This window comes from Trachurus japonicus, chromosome 8, assembly GCF_045865225.1.
Source record: "Trachurus japonicus isolate A0001 chromosome 8, Traja_1.0".
NCBI classification, from domain to species: domain Eukaryota; kingdom Metazoa; phylum Chordata; class Actinopteri; order Carangiformes; family Carangidae; genus Trachurus; species Trachurus japonicus.
Window position 1 is genome coordinate 15,804,962 of NC_140914.1, and position 15,243 is coordinate 15,820,204.

Genomic DNA, 15,243 nt, shown 5'->3' on the forward strand with positions numbered 1-15,243 from the left:
AAAACACACTCACCTCGTGAGAAGAAGGCACTGATCATGAAGCTGAAGTTGATGGTGGCCACAGTGAAGAGGAGCAGGAAGACGAAGACCAGCGTGGGGTCACTGTAGGTCAGCACTGCTCCGTTAGGGCTCACCTGAAACAACACATTCAGTCCAAGCGCTCAGTTATGACTTGCTGAGGTGTGTTTATAACCTCTAACTAGAGGTGTCCCCGACTAACAATTCTAATAGTCGAATCCGATTCGTCAGATTTAGGTTTTTGTCGAGTCATGTTGTTTTGTCCCCTCATTCTAAAAATGAAAAGCTAAAAACACCCAAATAAACTAACTTCATTCTTCAGTTGACATACGATAACAATAACAGGACATTCTCCATCCATCCTTTTCCTTATCTCACTCATTAAACTCATTAATTTTTTTTTATATTGTGCAATGTGCATTTGTTAGCCTTTTTTACATACAGAGAGTACAGGTTTTGAAAAGGGTTTAAGTTCACTTTATAATGGAGTATGTTAATTTATAGGCTCCTACAGTATTTGTGTGCAGATAAATGTTAAAAATGCAGACTAAAAATCGAGAGAATCGGCAATATCGTAGAATCGCAATTTAAATCGAATCGCCATCCAAAAAATCGTAAAAGAATCGAATCGGGAGAAAAGCATATCATCCCAGCCCTACTCATTAGGCTCGTGTCACGTGGACAACATGCATCACTGGCTCTTTTTTGGAGACGGTGTAGCGATGAGTATATGAGCTTGTGCTGTGAATTAATGAATGTGTATGGCCAATGAAAACTTGTAAGGCCCATCGTTGTGTGGGCATGATATGCAAACTAGTGCTTGTCTAGCTGGGTCAGGCCGTCAAGTGTCAGTGTAGTGGGTGTATGTGCGTGTGTGTGAATACAACCGCTGTGCGCTCGATAGACAGAGAACGCATCACTCAGTTTAATCTTGTTAATAAAACTTTCCGTTCAAATTTAATGTTCCCTCCACTGAAGGAAAAATGACATGAAGTGAGTGAAAACTATGATTATTATGATTGATTGATTAATATAATAATAAGTGTTTACTTATTTCCTATTCAAAGGTTTTCACAGCTCTTTTTTTCACCAGGTTTAACAACTTTCAAACTCTCTCGGGACAAATTGCATAACATCTTACTACTGCTGGGCTCAACTGTGTAAGTACATATTACACACTGGTACTGGTGATAATAATATTACATCACCCTTTTATTTAAGTATGTGGCAAATGGCATTGTGTGTTGGAATGTGGATTATATAATGATATGTAATGATTTGTAACACCAGCTTACCTGAATACAGAGCAGCACAGTGACGAAAAAGACTGAAATGGAGAGGAAGAGGAAGAACATGAGGAACCAGGCGCTCCAGTGGAGCCAGTTGCTGAGACCCATCATCCTCATGTACTCCTAGGGAGAGGCAGAGGTAAACGGTCAGTCTGGAGGTTTTTAATCACACATTTAAGCCAAAGAACAAAAGCCCATGTGGGGACACAAACACAAACACACCTTGAGCTTCCTCTCCTTCTCCTGCACCACGGCTCGTACTATGTTGAGGGAGGTGTAAGTGAAGCTGAGCACCAGTACGAGGGGCAGTTGATTCTGAATGGCCAGGATGAAGACGTCGTATATGAAGGGAGGATAGGGGAATCGCGAAAGGACCACTCTGATCTGTCGCAGCAGGGAGGCGGCAGCGCTTCTGTTGTGAGAGTACATGATGGCTCGGTCCACCGCGTGCTGCACCGCCAGAAAGCCCTCTCGGAAATAACCTTAAAAGAAAAGAAATATTAACCATGAGGAAAATATGTTAATACCTCAGTTGTATCAGAGTTAAAGGGATAGTAGCATTTTTAGTAGTAGGCTAGCACTCCTCCCGTTAGCAACGCCAGCCCATAGCCCTGCCCAGAGATTTACAACATACATTGTTGTGAATGGACCCAAAGAAACGGCCTATTTTCACGGCCTAAAAGAGGTTTTACCTGAAAAAAAATACACAGTTCCATTGTTCACTATAATATAATTTTTTCCAGCCCTTCAAAGTGCAGGAAAAACACAGTTTTTATTTGGACCTAACCAACTCGCGTATCCCTCCAGCCCAGGGTTAGCGCCCACCGACCAGCAGTTGGTTAGGTCCAAATAAAAACTGCGTTTTTCCTGCACTTTGAGGGGCTGGAAAAAATTATATTAAAGCGAACAATGGAACTGTGTATTTTTTTTTCAGGTAAAACCTCTTTTAGGCCATGAAAATAGACCGTTTCTTTGGGTCCATTCACAACAATGTATGTTGTAAATCTCTGGGCAGGGGGCTATGGGCTGGCGTTGCTAACGGGAGGAGTGTAGAGAGTCTGCTACTGCAATTAAAGTACTTAGGGGCTATTTGTAGATCATACAACCCCACTTTAAAAAAAAATGCTACTATCCCTTTAATGTGGGTCCAAGGATTTTCTCATGGCAAAAACCATGATTTCCAAGAGCCTGGTTCCACAAGGCAAAGCTCTAACTTTAAGAGGCCTTGAGGGACACAAGTGAGTTATTATTATGCATAGGGAGGTAGGCAATCCATATTCATGAGATTCTGAAAGCTTGTCAGTGGAAATTATGCTGTAAGGATGACTTCATCTTTTTGAGTAGGCCTCTTCATCCCATTATAGTTGCATTCAACTTTGGAACTTCATTACGAAGAAAGGTCTGGGCCTGATGGCGTGACAGCGAAGCAGCGTCTAATAAACCCCCATAAATCACACAACCTGCTGGACCGACGAAGATGAAGATTACATTAAGTGCATCTGATGCCTCCCGATCGGTGCCCCAACACCTAACGCAATTCCCACAAAAAATGATGCGAGGGCACACTGTATCCCGACAGTGCCAGGAGGAGTAGATCGACGCCGATCGTGCCAAAGATGTGCATGCAGAGGGCACGGTTGCCATGGAAACACAGGCTGAACAGAGGGCTCTTGCTATAGAATAGCACTCATGACGGACAAATATGGACACATGTGCAAACACACACGTAATCTGTATGTACTGTATAGAGCTAAACTTCAGCTCTGTATACTACCTACTGCTAACATGTTATGTCAAAATGTCATAAGTAAAAGAATGTTATATCAAAATGTAAAAAAAAAAAAAGCAAAAAGAAAAGAAAAGATTATGATAAAGATTTTTATTCTGTGGGTAATGGGGGCGAGACTAGATAAGCTTTTGCTTACTCTGAAAAGGGTTAAAAAACGGTATGGCATGATTTTGTGGAGAGGCTGATGATGCTCACATGAATAACTCCTGTGAGAGGTTTTTAAAAACATTCAATATTTTCATTTGATAAACATCAAACGGTTTCATCCACGGCAGATATGATGGAGAGTAAAAAAAAAAGGTAGAAAGAGACACAGAAAAAGAGACTCAAAAGGTCAAATGGCAGGATAGTAATGGCAGCTGGTCTCACCTGGTGTGCCGCCCTCCTTGTCATACTGCTCCCTCGGCCCTGGCAGTTGAAATAGGGGATAGAGACTGAGCGTGTGCCAGTCCAGGTCGCTGTTTGGGTTCAGCTCCGACTTCTCCTTGGGTGGGGCATTACGTGGGGTGAAAGAGAACCGTAGGTGGTAGCTCACCTGTATGTGAGAGAGAGTCAGAGGAGTTAAAGCTGTGGATTTAACACACATTGGGTCTCTCCGTTAACTTGGCTTTGTGCCTTTTTTTTTTTTTTCAAGCAGAGAATAAATCAAAAAGCAAGAAAAAGCCAAGATAGTCATTACATCATTAAATATGGTGGGCTTTCTCTTGGATGCCATTGATCCAGAATCAATACTATAGGCTACTGATTTCTGGTGATTCCTTGTTAATTAATGCCCTTTTCTTTATTGTTTGCCACTCTTCAAAGTAAAAATCCACACACAATCAATCCTGTTAGAGTTTAGGAAATGATAAGCTGCAAAGATGAGCACAGTAAAAAAAAAAAACATGAAAGGAACAATAGAAAAAAACAATTTAATTGGATACATTTTCTACAGTACATCCCAATTCACTAGTCTATAACTGTTGTTGTCTTGAACCACATTAAACAGATGTGATATTGTTGTGGCCAGAAGACTTTGGACCCTCCTTGTCTGGCTGAACTGTTCACCGCTTTGATTATGAAGCCTGTGATAAGGCGTTGTAAGCCATGTGCCAAAAAGCTGAGACGAGCAGAGTGGGGGGTGGTAACAACACATACCAGGAGAACGATTTGTTTTTCTATTATGTTTTGTTTTACCACGGCTTGTGCATCCATGTTTACGGCCGTATGGATCCCTCAACGAGGACGATGAAGCGGAATTGGACTGATATGAAAGCAGCGGAGGGGAACAGGCGCACAGGATAAGACCGGCTATAAAAATGGGAGGATGATTCACCCTTAAAATGTGGGTGTCCCTCTGTCTCCCCGGTGCTGCTGTGAGCCTTGGCTGGCTGAAGCTTCCAATCCTATTAAGTCTGTCAGACTTTTCCATCACCCTCAGATAATGCTTTTCTCATACGGGATCACACCGCATGAAGCTGTGAATTCATCTATCCGCTGTTGAGGATCGGGCTCAGCTCGACTTGTATTCTACACTTCACATTTGGCCTGTGCAGACGACAACCTGACTGTAATTATCATGTTGCATACTGTTAGCATGCACTAAATCTGCTTTGAAAATGAACCTGACAATGCGTCTTTAAGCCGCTGGAATGCACATGTAGACAAACAGGTTTTTTAATGGTTTGCTATTTGTGGCACATACTGTGTGTAACATACAGTATTCAAAAAATTAGAAAAATACCCGTGTACAGCGAACAGTCGAGGTGCTGGTAGTGTGGCGTAAAAGTACACATCTATCATCTACAATCAATAGAAAGAAAACGACAAAATGTGGCAACATACCGCACACTAACCCAAGACTGTATGGAGGATCTATGATTTATTTAAGCAACGTGTTTCGCATATAGCTTCTTCAGGCTCCTGTACAGTATTCAGTATGTGTTAGTAGGTCATGCTTTACACTTGAAGAACTTTCTTTTACGTTACTCTGCACAGTCTGCACTAGACAAGAAAACAATGCATTGGGGGCGTTATTTAGCTCAGCTGGTAGAGCAGGCGCCCCATATACAGAGGCTAAAGTTCTCGCTGCAGCCGGCCCAGTATCCAATCCCAACTCGGGTGGCTGCATGTCATTCCCCTTCTCTCTGCTGCCCCATTTCCTGTTTGTCTCAGCTTAGCTATACTGTCCATTGAAGGCAAAAAAAGAAACTTAAAAAAAAGAAAACAATGCATTGTGTAAGTGAGTGTCTGTGTGTGTGTCCTGTCTGTTACCTTTAGGGGCAGAGGTTCATCGTCATGGCTGAACAGGTGCTCAAACACCACAGCGGCCAGCAGGTTTCCTGACTGAGGGTCAGTCTTCACATATTCCTCAAACAGCTCCTCTGTTTCAAAGCCACGAACTGGAAAAGAAACATGAACACACGCATAAAAAAAACACACACTGCATTAGATATTACATGGTATTTATCTCACGTACGTCTGGCTTCAACCTGACCTTGGTGAACGCTATTCTCAGCGACATCCAGGAAGTTTGTCAAGACGCGGTCAGCATACTGAATTCTTTGGCCAATATTATCAATACACCAGATCAAATGTTCAAGAGAGTAAAGTAAAGCTGCACTTCAGCACACCCACACATACAAGCCTTCATTGACACAGATGCAAGACCACACACAAAAGGAAGAGATACCGCCAAAGGTGCAGCATAAAGACATCATGACCTCATCAATGCTATGAACAGCTCGTAAAAAAACAATCCCAAACAGTCCCAACAAGGCTGAATGAAAACAGAGAGCAGTTCAATAATAGATAAATAACAGATTCGATATCCTTTTCATTTTTCCTTTTTCTACTTTGTCGATGGTATTTTTTTCATTCCACTTATCAAAACACACATGAAGGTATTCAGAGTCTTGAAAAGCTCAGCAGCGTCACACATCGGTCCCAGGGTTACATCTGGGTCAGCCTCGTAAAATAAACACTCGCATGGAGACGCACAAGGTGCACGCGGGGAGACGGGTCAAGGACAAACAGCTGTGAAACACAGCAATACAAATATGGCCTCACACGACAGCGCTCTTAACTTCAGTTGCCCCTTCATGAATGCTTCTGAACTGAATCGAGTAGCTAGATGAATAACTCAGCAGCTCTACCTTAAGGGCTACAGTACATGGAAAGAAGTAATTTTGAAAGAAATGAATATCTGACTCGCTCAGAGAAACACAGCAGGCCAGATCTACATCTGTTTATCTGTCTGTAGTTTTGATTAAGGGGTTCTAAAGAAATAACTGACCTAATAGACATGAGAATAGGGTTGCAAAATTCCGGGAATTTTCAAAGTTGGAAACTTTCCATGGGAATTAATGGGAATATATGGGAATTAACGGGAATATATGGGAATTAATGGGAATAAACGGGAATAAATCCAAAATTTACAAAATTGATTGGTGAGGGTGAGTAATATTTTACTCAATATTCATGTTTTTGTGGTTCATACAAGAATTAAAACTTGATAAAGTTCTACTCACAAATAAATCTGTTGAAATGTCATGTTTTTTTAAATTGTATTATTTTGCATGGATGTCTGCTTATGACAAAACTAAATATTTACATTTATGTTTGGATATGATACAGTTTGTTTAAATCAATTACCCCCAATTTCCTGTTAATTCCCATAAATTCCCATACATTTCCATGATTCGCATAAATTCCCATAATTCCCATGGAAAGTTTCCAATTTGGAATATTTCCAAAATTCCCCAGCTTAACTTCCCATGGAAATTTACTGGAAATTTTCCACCCCTTTGTAACCCTACATGAGAATATGTTGGACAAAGAAGTTTGGGAATGGAAACCACTAGTTTAGTTGAGAGTTTGACTGTTTTTAATTATTCTGACTGAGGTTTGAATAAAATGAAATAATTTCCTGGTTGTTCATGTAATTCTCTCATTCAAAGTAAAAGTAGAGTTTCATTTAATTTCAAATATAATATTTAGAAAAGTAACCTATAAACTATAATAAAATAAACCTATAATAATAATAATAATAATAATAATAAATTTTATTTATAAGTGCTTTTCCAAAAGCTCAAAGACACTTTACATACAATAAATGCAGTTAAGAACACAAGACATTCTTGTGAAGTCAATGCACCCTTTTAACAACAACACATATGGCATCAACAACACATATAGACCATATACAGTACAACCACAGATGTCGTGCCTTGTCCTCCCACGTCAATTATTAAAGTATGTGAAACTCTTGACATTTGAAACATCATAGGCCTGTGTTGAGTGTTGTCATATATAATAGAGAATCTTTAGAAAGGTCCTTATTTATGTCAGAGGACAAACTTTGGTGGTCCTCTGTCCGCATACTAAAACTCAACCTTAATTCCCTTCCACCTCTCCCTCTGAACGCTGAGACCAGCTAAATTATTCATTAATGACTGAGCTGGGATCTGTATAGGACAACCTTCAGGCCTGCTGATGCATCCACCAGCTCCCTAATATTAGTCTTCATCCTCACACTGCACCTACATTTACATCCATCTTTTACAGTTTTCCAACAATGTGGCAAAAAAAAAAAAGTGTAAACAGCCTGTTTGCACACCTGTCAGTCAGATGTCTGCATTTATTTATCAGGGCAGCTGGTCATGCGGAGAAGGTGTGTGTGATTCTGTCAATTAGAGAGCGAGAGATGGAGGGTAGGTGTCACTGGGGCTGGAGAGAAACATGCTACACTATCGCCTTCCTCTATTTCCCCCCGTCTAAACCATCTGTTACAGTCTGACACGAGAGCAGGGTGTGTGTGTGCGTTTGCTCTCCTGAGGATTGTTTCTAGAGGAACCAGTATTCCCAGGTCTGCCCTGAATCACAAGTGGTGTTGAGGCCGAGGTATTTTTTTTCACTGCTAATAAAAGGTGGTCCAAACAAAGCTCCGGTTGGATATACAACCCTCGAGCTTTGCTGCAACAGAATCATAATTTTTAAGAGCAAAACTGAAAATTCAATATTTGATAGTGACAGTAAACAGTGACAGTGACCGTAAACTACCATTACAGTGAGACTGGTGGTATAAACTAGTTTTACATGAGACTGTTTTCATGATATTCTGCTTTAATGTTCTATTAGACCTTTCTGAACAGTGATATTGATAATATTGTTCAAAACGCATACTGAACCAACATAAGCAAATCTTTCCCTTTCAGCGATCAACATTCTTACACCTAACAGATCCACAATAGAGGAATTTATGTAGGATATTATGTAAGAAGGCTGTGGGTTAGCTTAGCATAAACAGCTCAGCACTTATCCCCACACAAGATCACAGCCATTAATCTGTACATTTCAGTATTTTTTTAAACAAATTAAACAAACATGATATGGCACTCTGTAAACCGGCCAGGCTTGCTGTTTCAGTCTTTATGCGAGGCTAAGCTAACAGGCTGCTGGTTGTGGCTTTATGTTTACCACCCAGATATGAGAGAGGTATTGATCTGCTCGCCTCACTCATAACAGGAAAACAAAACAGTAAAAAGGATCACTTTAACAAAACAACCAGTGAAACACTTGACAGTTCAAATTATACTACAGTTCAAATTGCCACTGACTAATCTTCAGTGCTTGTCGGTGTAAAGAGTCCACTGGTCAGTGGCAAAACTACATTATGCAACAGATACCCTGGTTTTTCACAGATTTTACAGGTGGAATCAAAGTGCTTCTTGCACAAACAAAGAGTGCTGTACTGAACCTGCCGCCCACCCACTCCCAGTCAAACGTTCACCCACCTGAGGAGAGTGACAGGCTGTTTCGCACATCCTCTGCCACCTGACGCACCACACTGGAGTTCCCGGGCACATAGGCCAGCTGTAACTGCTCTAGGAAGTTCTTGGGTAATATGTCCACAGAGTAGCTCTCATAGTTGGTGGCATTCGGGTAGGCCTTGAAAGGCACCTTCTGACGAAGCACGATGAGGATGCAGGAGAAGAGCAAGGGCAGGAGAATCTCCACCAGGGTTACCAGGATTTGACGTTTCTACAGCACAGAAAAAGAGAGATGATCAGTCGTCTGTTTGGTGGGAGGGATGTGTGAGGATGTAGAGGATTAAAATGGTAAAAAAAAAAGAAAAGAAAAACAGAGTGACTTGTCAAAAGTGCAAACAGCATATCATTATTAGTCAAGGTGGAGACTGGGCACCAATATATTCTTTTCACACTCTTTAGAATTGAACCCAGGCAATTTCACAGACAGTTTAAATAAAGAATAATTTATATGACAGCCTCTTCCTGTTGAATGATGGGAGTACAAAGTAACTCAGACAGTTTCAGGACATTACACAGTCAATCTCAGAGGGAGACTTCCCACGTTCAGACCTAAATCAGTTATCACTTGCATTAATAAATCAAACCCAAGAGCAGGGTAAGGATGAGGGTTAGCAACCCAGGTCAAAACCTGGGAAATTGGTAATAAATGTGTTGTCGGTCTAGTTTACCTTTTAGTTAGGTGCTTATTTTTGCTTATTTTTCCATAGTCTGAATGTATAGTCCACCACTCAGCAGTATGAGTCAAATGCCATATTGTTCTGAAACCCAGTGCTGAAGCATAAAACTCTTGCTACCGTCTCATTTACTTGACACCTCCTGAGACATTATATGATTTTTTAAAATGAAAATATGGAAAATACACTGAATGATCGTTGAGCTTAGATGATATCTTCTGTTTTTTAAATCCCCAAACACCACATGTTTTTGGTTTACAGTAATTGATGTATATATAGCGCCAAAATACCACTATAAGAAAGCCACAATAAATAATGTGTGTGTGAGTCATGCACAGTGCCACTGATGCCAGTAGGCCAGGGTCCATGTGGACTCTGACATACAGGTAATGTTGCACTGGCAAACTAAAAATAAAACTTGAAGAGGAAACAAAATAACACTGGGGTTATTGTCTCAAGTACTGCCAGATGGTATGTGATTTAGTAAAAACAGCCTAGAGATCATTAACCTCATCTTGGACTTTGCTGCGTTAACGGAGGAAACATGGTTTAAAGTAGCTATTTTATGAATTCCTGTAAAAGGCTCTTATTTAGTGGGTGGGTAATATACAATATAGTTATTTCCTTAATGCACGCATTCACATTTTCATGATCAAGTTAGGCTAAATGTCGTTATAGAACAGAGAACAAGCCTAATGGTCACATGGAAAATAAAAATGCTTTTTACAGGCCTAAATTAGATTGTTTATAATTTCCTTGCGTGGGTAAAATGTGATAATACGTTACATATTTTAAACAGATTATGTGATTATGTATTCTGTGTTTGTATTCTGCTACCAAGCAACACCAAGATGTAGCCTACTGTATGTTTTTTCCCCACTGTCTGGACCTAATGGAGTCTCTGTAGTCTCTAGATAACCACAACTGGAATAGCCGTGTGGGTGGACAAAGAGAGATGGAGCAACGGCATCACACCAGCATGCTGTGCTGCAGATAGCCAATTCCATTTCAGAATAGCTGCAGCGTTGTGAAACCATTAACTGATATTAATGCTATGCAGGCAGCCATTCAGAGCAATACACACACCCAGAAATGTACCGATATGCTACGCTGGTGGAAATCAGACACTGTTTATTGTAACATTTTTTTCCTATCTTCTGTAAACTGAGCACATAGTCTCAGAGTCTGATGATATGTTCCATGAACTACATACTGTATTTGTTCAGTAATCTGTTCCTGTAGGACACGCTGCCTCACTTGGAGTTTTGAGATGTGATCTGGTGCATGCAACCTGCCTAACATGTTATCCAACAAATGAGAAGGTAAACACACAAATAATGACACGTGAATCTACAGTTGCACAACAGTAAAAAAAAAAAAGTCTCATGGTGAAGTCTCATGATATGTGTCGCAACAATTTTGTATTTAGAGCAACGCGCTAACTTAAGTTATAATTTTCACAAGAGACAGCCATATAAGGCTGGGGAAAGCATGTGAGAGCAAAACCAATGTATTGACCTAGTAAGAGGTCTGTGATACAGCAATGCAGCCCAGGCACAAAGTCTCCAAGTAACTGGATAACATCCGAAAGTTATAGCAGACAAAGTGTTAAGTCGGTTTACTGTATATATGACGTCACTTGAGCCCGTAACTTAATAAACACTGTCATAACTGCTTCTGCTCTGCAAACACAGCCTGATAACTCGCAGTTGCAAACAATGTCACCTTCACCTCCTTCAAACTTACCTGCTGAAGATAGTTTTTCCACACCAGTAGTCCAAATTGTCTCACGATAGCCATTTTGATCAGTAGCTACACAGGGGTCAGTCCAGTCGGCCTCCTACAGAGGTTGGAGACAGAAACAGACAGAGTGACATTTTCAGTTTCAGATAAAACCCCCTGATCCTTTGTGAAGTTTATGAGGTTTTGCTTGAATGTGATCTTGAGTTCTCTGATCAGCTGCAGAGGCTGGCAAACTTTCTGATCTCAGTTTCCATTTAGCAGAATAAAAACACTTGAGAAAACAAAAGAGGAGAAAAAAAAGAGAAGTGATATTAAGGAATCAGCAACACCGCAATTAGAATAAAATTTCCAGTATTCAAAAACAGAGATAGAGGGGGAAGGTCTACTATAAAACAAAGGGGTGTTATCAACCTGGAAATGAGCTCAGCTAAGAAAAAAAAAGAAAAACAAAGGCAAATGAGCCAGAGATAGAAAGAAAGAAGCAAAACAAAAGGCTGCTAACATCCTCATGCTGAACCAGTTGAACAAGCAAAGGGAGGTTATCTTTTAAGTGAAACATAGGGCTCTTTGTAGCTGATCAAACAGCCAGTAAACACCGCTAACAAAATGATTGAGCCGTTTGCTAATATTGATAGTCACATAATAAACTGTTAAAGATACAGCAACCACCGGATTTACCTCATCAGAGTCTCATCATGGCCTCAGTGGTCTATCTATCTGTCTCACCGCAGTTTCATGAATGCAACAAAACAGGTTATGTTGAGAAAGTCTCAATTTCACACTAACGCCATTCATCTTTAAGTGGCTACATCCTGTTCACGATACATCACGGGTCATTAATTCAGTCTAATTCAATTCAGAAGACCACTGGTTTATACACATTTAAAGACAAGCCACCGTATTATTTGTGAATAATAAGCATAGGATATAGGACACGGACGTGAATGTTTTTCCTTATTAACTGGAACTCTCGTCTCGTCTCTCGTCTCTGATTGGCCTAACGCAGGATTCTGGCCCTCCTGATTGGACAAGCGCCCTGCTCGTCAATCCCATAGATTCTGGTGAATGTTAATCATGGAAATTGTTATGTGTGTGTGTGTGTGTGTTTTTTATTTGTTTTTTTTGCAGGAATATAATGTCCATCTTCTGTCACGTCAATGTTTCAAATGTATTACCTTAAAAAAAAGCTGGTTTCGGCGCATGAACTTCACAAAGCTCCCCGGTCGGGTCGGTCCCCCTTTTTCCTGTCTGTCGAGGTGAAAACAGTTCCTCCCTTTCTGTCCTAAACCGATGAGAAAACCATCACAGCGGGGCTTCTTTCTTTCACCGACAGCACCGAGGCTCGGTTGGACATCAGTCGAGCCGAGGACTGTGTGTTATCCGGTGCAGCTTTTCCCCCTCCAGGTCCCAGTTTGATGCCCTGCTAGCGAGATGACATTGCACCTGCCACTGCTGCTGCTGCGGGATTAGCCCGTGTTGTATTCATCGCAAAATGTAGCGACAAGTAGGCTACCGTCAACAAAACGCGTCACGTGACTTCGCTGTGGATGTGTCACGTGACCCCCCAACACCTGGGCTTTACGGCCACAGCTGTACGGAAATAGCGATATTTACTGTATATATGTTGTGCCTTATATTGAATTAAATGAATGTACATTTTGTAAAAATGAAATTGAAACACAAGAACATCTATTCTTCTCTTGTAGCCTAATGTTTCTATGTTATTCTGGGATGCATTTTGTCATTGTTTTCTGAATAACAACCTGTCTTTGTCAAAATTAACGTACAGTAACATAAGGTTTGGTGTTTGTTTTTTTTTTGAAAGACTCGAAGCTGGAATTTCTCTTAAATAACCTCATAATATTGGCAAAATATTTTATTCATAAATGTAAATTTCTAAATGTAACCCCATTGTTTTATATTTTCTTAAAAGAACTCTCTATTTTCTGTGACTCACTCAAAAACATTAAGTCCAAGAATGCACAACGTTTATATCAACATTTATTTGCTCTCTCCCTTCATCAGACCCCAGAAAACTAATGTGAGGTATGTTGTATATGATCCTAATTTTCTATATTTGTAAATTTTCATTTATGTTCTTTGTATCAAATATCTATTTATTTGAATTTTTACCTCAAATTATAATTTTTATATATTTTTTTATTTTTTATTTTTTTATTTTTTTTTATTTCATGGCTTTCCTGTTCCATCTGTTACTGTTAAACCTTTATTGAAATGCTGACATGTTAAGCTCAGTTTCAAAATGTATTTTATATTGAAATTTGCTGGTTGTAAGATTTGTATTTCTAATAAATATATATATTTTTAAAAACAAAAAAAAAACTGTATATGTTGTGGTGCCTGTGGCTGAATTTACACTGGTAGAAAAAAAAAATTGTGGTCCTTTTTCTTACTTTTTTTTCTATATTGGAGGAATTGGTTAAGCTTGAACACAAAAAAAGGAGTGTGTCTTTAGGTCAAGAGAAGCTGGTTAAACTTGTCATTAAATAAACACTGTGACTTTACATTTATTTCAGTCTTATTTCAACAGCACCAAGTCAGAATATCTCCAAAAAAAAGAGGGTCCTATGATCAAGACCCTACATTATCATGGATAGAAACCTCCAACATAACCAGGCTTAAGGTTTTTTTTTTTTTTTTTGAGGGCATATCCTGATTTTGAGTTTGGTCAGGCTAAAATGGCTGGATCCTCCTAATAAATGCAATTTACATTTAAAGCTGTTTTTGTTTTGTTTTTTTAGATACAGTAGTTCGTCAGCCAGGGTTCAGTACAGACATTTGCTATTGCAGAAAATATCTACTTTTTTTCTTTTTCTTTTTTTTTTTATACACGGATTAAATGTTTAAAGCCCTCTCCAGAAGGCAGAGAGGGGGCTTTAAAATGACAATTAGTCCATTTATTTCAGTATTTATAGGGAAAACAGATAAGAATCCAGGGCAGCTGGTTAAATATTTGTCAACTGTGTTGAGTTCATGAGCAGCTGTAAAATTACAGAGGAATTTATTGAGATAATTGCTCCATTTAAAGATAACTTGCAAAAAAAAAAGAAGAACAAGAAGAAAAGAAACTCTGTCTGAAATCCTGGCTACAGCTTTGCTAAATGGTGCCACCTGGTCTTTGATGCCCTCCTTGAGCGCAGCTTTCAATCACCAAGAGGAAGTTCAGTATAGTGCAGCTACGTAGCTATTATTGTCCATGAAATATTCTCTCCTTGTATTGTTGTTCGAGATTCTTGTGGTCCAGGAAAAAAAAGTGTCTTGTAACAAGAGAGGAATGTGGGCCTTAGCTCAATCTTAGTTTCATCCTGATCGCTGTGAATGCATGCCATTAAGCAAGGCAGCAAAAGCCAGTGTTACTTAATGCTAAAACCACTTTATTAACAGTATAACGTCATGGATAAACCACATCCTAAACCTCAGGAAGACCGAGCAGCTCCAACAACAACAAAAAAAGCCTCTTTTTCCTTCACAGCTACAAAGAAAACACACTGTCCACTCCAGAGATGATGAACCTGAAAACACACAGCTCTTAAACTAGCTAGTTTGATAAGTTAAAATAAGTTGACCTCAGTGTAAACAGAGGATTTAATTCAGTTAACATTAATGTAGTGTTAGATTGTCTGAAAACGTGTTGCTATTACTTTACCAGCTAACATCAAGTTTGATTACATAAAGCAAAAAAGTTTGCTTGCTAGCTAGAATTGTTCAAATGGAGGTCTTGCCTGAGTGAGGTTTGATCTTTCTTCTTTTACCACAGGAAAAAAAAATGTATAAAGTTTTCTTGGTACACAGTCACTGCTGCAACGTAATACACATGCTATTACTTTTTCTACAAGGTACTTTGAACTACACTTTCTAAGAAATTTTACTTGATTTCTCCCTAGAGTCTTTAGTGCAGC

General features: G+C 39.6%; 1 protein-coding gene across 3 annotated transcripts in view; it reads right to left on the reverse strand.

Moving 5' to 3' along the window:
• Positions 1-12,821, reverse strand: part of abca3b (ATP-binding cassette, sub-family A (ABC1), member 3b) — a 37,997-nt gene extending 25,176 nt beyond the window's left edge. Inside the window, exons 1-8 of one of the 3 annotated variants that reach the window (XM_085784224.1) lie at positions 12,499-12,821; positions 11,327-11,420; positions 8,871-9,117; positions 5,350-5,477; positions 3,466-3,631; positions 1,530-1,789; positions 1,314-1,430; positions 14-134 (exon numbers count right to left, since the gene is read on the reverse strand). In XM_085784224.1, coding sequence (XP_085640350.1) covers positions 14-134; positions 1,314-1,430; positions 1,530-1,789; positions 3,466-3,631; positions 5,350-5,477; positions 8,871-9,117; positions 11,327-11,380 — 1,093 coding nt within the window. In that variant the 5' untranslated portion in view covers positions 11,381-11,420; positions 12,499-12,821. Of the gene's footprint in view, positions 1-13; positions 135-1,313; positions 1,431-1,529; positions 1,790-3,465; positions 3,632-5,349; positions 5,478-8,870; positions 9,118-11,326; positions 11,421-12,001; positions 12,207-12,498 lie in introns of those variants that run through there. The other 2 variants (XM_085784225.1, XM_085784223.1) reach the window with 2 other exon arrangements.
• Between the last annotated feature and the right edge of the window lie 2,422 nt (positions 12,822-15,243).